The sequence below is a fragment of the Aplysia californica genome, unplaced genomic scaffold (genome assembly GCF_000002075.1).
Source record: "Aplysia californica isolate F4 #8 unplaced genomic scaffold, AplCal3.0 scaffold00068, whole genome shotgun sequence".
In the NCBI taxonomy this organism is placed as follows: domain Eukaryota; kingdom Metazoa; phylum Mollusca; class Gastropoda; order Aplysiida; family Aplysiidae; genus Aplysia; species Aplysia californica.
Genome location: NW_004797338.1, coordinates 113479 through 119352, shown reverse-complemented (window position 1 = coordinate 119352; position 5874 = coordinate 113479). Strand labels below are relative to the sequence as shown.

General features: G+C 40.3%; 1 protein-coding gene across 1 annotated transcript in view; it reads right to left on the bottom strand.

The window, feature by feature from the left end:
- The window catches only part of LOC101856009 (signal-induced proliferation-associated 1-like protein 1), a gene marked incomplete at its 5' end in the record, with an annotated part of 42647 nt that overhangs the window by 20163 nt on the left and 16610 nt on the right, over positions 1 to 5874 (bottom strand). The window contains 3 exon segments of the mRNA XM_005093689.2: positions 1149 to 1246; positions 3005 to 3139; positions 5050 to 5156. Of these exon segments, the coding sequence (XP_005093746.1) occupies positions 1149 to 1246; positions 3005 to 3139; positions 5050 to 5156 (340 nt within the window).

Sequence of the window (5874 nt, the reverse complement as noted above, 5' to 3'; positions counted from 1 at the left end):
GGGACAGATCGGCCGATGAGGTCTGGAGGAAACTCAAAAGGAAAGCACCATTCCCAGTGACACTGGGAATGGGCCCAGAAACAACTGGCAATAGGCCTAGGCCAGAATTGTTCCCAGTGTCACTGGGAATAGGCCAGGAAACTATTCCCAGTGACACTGAGAACAGACGGGCCTATTAGATCTATTGTTCCTACATTGATCTACATGGGCATGATGTTGATGGGTAACTAAATACTAGACTAGTCTACATCTAATGTAGATCTAGATTCTAGATCTAACTAAACTAAAGTAGATTCTGGTGTGAGGGGAAGAATTTTTTTTAAAGAAAGGAATGATCATTCTATGCTTGCTTGTTATTCAGTTGTAAATTAGTTTAGATCTAGATGTATGTAGATCAAGAAATCTAGATCTAATACGGATTTTGGAGACCACGATACAGGACAGATGGAAATCCTTCCCGATTCTTCTTTCTTCTTGGCCCAGATCTAGATCTAGGCTACGGTCAACTCTAGGCCCAAGTAAGAGAGGGGAACAAAAGTACCGAACTGAAGTGAGAAGAGAGTCTACAGTACATGTTAGAATAGAATCTAAGCCTAGAATCTTGATCTTTTCAAAAGCTGCAAATTTCTGTTCAATCTCTTTGAAGGAGGAGAACTTCGCGGCCACTTCCATCTGCATCGCAATTTGGTTTAGAAGTTCGTTCAAAGTTCATAGTGAAAATTGAACGGCAAAGACTTCTGATTTTTTAAATGCAAAAGAGTTCCCTTGTCACTGGGAATAGTCACTTCGAACTCAAAAATGGCAGAATTTGGAGGAAAATAGGAAGCACTGATTTTACAAAACATCCCCCCCCCCCCCCCCCCCCCACCCCTAAAATTAGATTATTTAAGGCACATGCTGCTTCCACCCTGCCTGCCCTGGTGAACATGGGCTGAGCAAGATACAGCAACCCAGTAAAAAATTTAAAACCTGCATTATAATTGACATGCTCGTGTGGAATTAAAAGTCACATCTTTAGCATTGAATGACAAAAAGCATTACTGTTACAGCATATATGCTAAAATAGAGAAAACAGTCAAGGAAGGAACAACAACATTAACAGGACAGACCCTATTCATAAACATGATAAGACCTGTCATCCTAGTTACCTGAACCTCCCACACCAGTGCTCCTTTGGCAAACATATCAGGTACCACTTTTTGCTTTGGCTTCTCCTTCTTGCGTCCACTGCCAAGTCCAAATTTACCTGAAAACGTAAGTTAAAGAATTTTGTGCAAGTCAGACATTGGCAAAATTCTGGCTTCCGAGAACAATACTATAGGCATCTACCAGTAACCCGCAAACTCACTTTTTTTTTATTCCAGTAAGAATTTAAAGCCATTTGCAACAATATAAGGTCATAGAAGTGCCGAAAATTAGAGGTTTTACAAACACACACACAAAAAAAGATAACGACGATAGATGTTTGAGAGGAAAGGAGCAAACCACATCCGAGCACCCGCCAAACTAAAAAAATGTAAAGTATTAAAAAGAGTACAAAGAAATGGCACCCAGTCACAAACTAACCAATAAAGGTATCAAGTATTATACACAGATAGGTGAATTTTCTACAATGGATACACATTCAAAAAATTGTAGAATTAAGACACGTTCAGTTTTATGTCGAGTCAGAACAGTAATTGCTATACACTGCCAGGTAGGAAAGAAAGCAGAAGGAACAGAAAACACCAGACAACCCATCACCGCCATGATACTGGTCAGCAGACAAGACTGTTGTCTAACTGCTGGTAGCATAGCACAATGAACTTGCAAAAAAACTTGATTGCTTTAAAACATACTGAGCATACAACTTGTAGCTGAACCCCCAAACAGGAGAATCTTGACCACTATAAACTTATCTCCCTATGAACTTAAAGCAGTCAGCGAATCCAACTAGAGCATTGCATTCTTCAAGACTGTCCAATGAACACAAACACATTTTGTATTTAAACAAATAAAACAGATTTTCCATAAAGCTCTTTAAATAATACAAAGCTGTAACCACAGGCAGTATAGAAACAGACATAGAAACGACAACACACTACAAGTTCCTGTCCTCAATTAAACTAAAAACTAGAACGAGAGTTCCTAGACCTAAGTTAATAGTTAAGCTTTACGACATGTGAACCCAGCAGCTGCCACCAGCAAACACAAAGCCCCTATGCCCCTGTGGTCAAGCCCTGGCTTGTCCTAAGCAGTAAGATCATTATGTGTCAGACTGCATTATCAAATTTCGCTAACTTACTTCTATATCTGGCAAACAAGAGATCAGAGAAAATCATTACAGTATTTATTACTCATCCTATAAGCACAAGGCATATATATTATTGACACCTTAGCTTATTTGAGCCATCGTAAAAGATTCAAGAAGAGCAGCAAAACAGCAGTCCATGTCTATGGCAACACAAGAGGTGCGATATATTATTATCCGTTTGACCTCAAACAAGTAAAACATTGAAGGAAAGGAAGTTACAACTCTCCACACAGAACATGACTCAGCTCAGAGCAATGGCTTGTCAACAGCCTTCATGGAACATACCATTAATCCAATAAAAGCAACCACCAAAGTATGCTCTACGTCTTCTCTGAAATAACTACAGTACTTGAACACACAGAGACAACATAAACTCAGAATCTGCGACAGTTATTCCCATTTTCTACTATAAAATGACGTATTCTCAAACTACAGTAAAACTTCAACTTCTTTTGTTTTTTGTTCCACTTGAGAAAATCACAGATAGATCAATCTAAAGGTGAGTTCCATCCTTCAATCAGGTACTGGGCTCCAAAGACATGGTCCAGAAAGACCACCACCACCCCCCTCCCTCCAAGCTTCCCCAGCACACTTGGCTTCTGAATTTTGGTACTCCTGCTAGATTTGGAACAAAACAAACAGGGACACAGCAGTCACCGTACACGATAATAAAACAATTTGTAGAGAAATGGAGCAGACGTCACAACTTACTAAGCTTGGACCCCGAGTCAATGGGCGTGTTGGTGACATAGTTTGTGGCCAGGTCTTTTAAGTACTCCTGCCTTGTTCTTGTGGCCATTGTCAGAAATTTGTTGGACTTGTGTGCTGCATTCTCAGAGTTGATAACTGCATTGGAGAGATAGAACAACAAAGGATCGTCTCACTTCACATAATTCAACACATGGCTATCTACCTTCATCCTAGACATAGTTCATCACAAGTCTGTCTGTCGTCATACAGGGCTGCCTATATGAAATATTCCATTTCAGGAAGATTCAGGGGCACTTTCAGGTATTTTGGCCAAAAATCAGGTAGTAGTACAAAGACAAACTTTACCTTGGTCGAAGTAGTTGCCATTGAGCAGAACTTGCTTTTAATAACATTATTATATAAAGTCCTATAATTGTAAAGTGTGTGAGTGTGTGGGTGTGGGTGAGTGCATCTATGTGTGTGTGTGTCTGTGTGTGAAGCCCCCAAAGAAATTTAAATTTGGTGCTTTGCAAAGGCTTAAATTGAATTTTTCCATGGTCACTTTATTTCAGTTTGTCAGCGCACCATTGACAAAGGCAAATCTGGGTACACCAATCTTGACGATACAATCACCAAGCTTTTATCCTAATTTTCCACCACTTATGAGTTTGAATGTCAGATGTCACAACCTCAGACTCAGAGCACCACTTCCACTTATTTTCTATTTTAGAATCAACTCATATTACTGGGTACTGGCAGTTTCTCTAGATCTAGACAGATTTGAAAGTTTCTTTCTGACTATGGTTTTTTCTTAAATTCATAATTCATTTTTGTTGATCAACCCACAGTTTTCCAGCTATGAAAAGACCCGAAGATAGACCAAAATAGACAGAAAGAATGAATGACTTAAAGAAGGGAGGAAGAGATTCGCCCATTACCATGGCCAGGTGGTTAGGCCACCGGACTCGTAATCGTGAGGTTATGGGTGGTCTAGTGGTTTGGTTACCGGACTCGTAATCGTGAGGTTGTGGGTGGCCTAGTGGTTAGGCTACCGGACTCGTAATCGTGAGGTTGCGGGTTCGGGGGTTCGAGCCAAGGGCCCAACTTTGTTTTCTCGGGAAAGGCACTTTACACAAATTTTCCTCAATTCACTCAAATGGGAATGGGTACCCAACCATAGACAGCGAAAGATCTTGTCAGTATGTTAGTGTTTTAGCGCCTATAAATGCCCGTATGGACTGTATTCTTCCCAGGAAGTTCAGGTTGCTTCAGAATGCTCTCAGGTCTACTGGGGTAATAATATAGAATGTGAAGAGCATAGAGCTTGCTGTTGAGCAGGAATTTGCACTATACAAATGGTATCTATTATTATTTTAGCCAGATTTTGTGTGATTTGCATTTGAAAATGTATGTCCGACCAACCAGAACTGGATGCATAGAGGGACAGTGGCAGGAAATGTGCAATCTGGCAAGTTGTTCATGCAACTTATTGTCATGATTTACCATGATACCCAAACTTATCCAAGCAGTTACTGAGGCAAATATGGACCCTTTGCAACGAAATACCAATAAGCCTATACAATCTTAATTTTCTTTTTTGTGGATGGAATTGACAGTTCTGGGATGAGGTGGCAAGCACGGAACATTAGGAAAGTACGGATTTCCTTAAAAACAGGGAGGCACAGCAAAACGGGCTCTTTTTTTCCTTTTAATTAATTTCAGCGCCCGTAGTAAATTCGGTAGTTATGACACCTTTATCGGTATGGAGGCAGAACAGGTCAAAAATCTTTAACTACACGAAAAATCAGTGAAAAGGCAGCCCTGCTCCATATTTCTCACCCCTCCCCTCATCCCTCTTCTTTTAACACAGTCTGGTAGTCATTTCTGTTTAAAGAAGACTTCTGACTATCAGAACAACGATTACTGGGTAGACAACATTTCTGTACAACAAAGGGCAAAACTGACATGAGAAATCAATAATACTCCACAGTACTTAACATAATTTCCATACCGAAGATTTAAAAAAAGAAAAAGTCATGGCAGCTGTAAGTGAAAGACAATCGTACGTTTGGCAAGGAGAAAATCCACAAACTCTTGAGACTTCTTGAAGCTACAGTGCTCAGGGATGGGAGGGCCAAATGGTGGAACGTCCTTCGAGCGAGTTATTGCAAGGCTGAAAAAAAAAGTTTATTTTGCTTTTTGTAAGAGTTTTACAGCACTTGCAACACAATAAGGTCATATAAGTGCCAAAGATTAGAGGTGTTACAAGAGAGTAACAAACACAAAAAAGAAGGAGGAGGGATAAGGACAACAGATGTTGGATAGGAAAGAAGGAGCAGACCACACCAGAGCACCCGCCAACCACCCACATAAAAAGTTTGAAAACATGAACAAACCGGAAAACAAAACAACCAACATGCAATAAGAAAAACATAGGGACAAATATGGTAAGGGTGTTGCTATTGTATGCAGAAGTCATCAGCTCTATTCCTGTGCAAGGAAAATATTTGATCAGGTACAGTCGAACCTATCCAAAACGACCCCTTCATTTTCAAGGAGAAAAGTGGTCATCCTAGACAGGTGTTCCTCTTGAGAAGTGTCATTATAATACAGGAAAAAAATACAAGGGGGGAAGTGGGAGATGATTGCCTTGGACAGATGGTCATAGAGGCAGGTACAACTGTAACTCCATCTGGCTGTTAGGATGTTGTATCCCACTCTACCCAGGTTACCCTTGACAGGCAGAGTGAAAACAGCCCATCCCTTAAATGATCTAAACTGTGTCAGTGGGCTCTTACAACATTTACAAGCCATTAAATCTATCACAAGGTACTGTAAACTAAATATCCCGACGCCAAAAAAATAAAAAAGCGGTAATATAAGATGGGGGG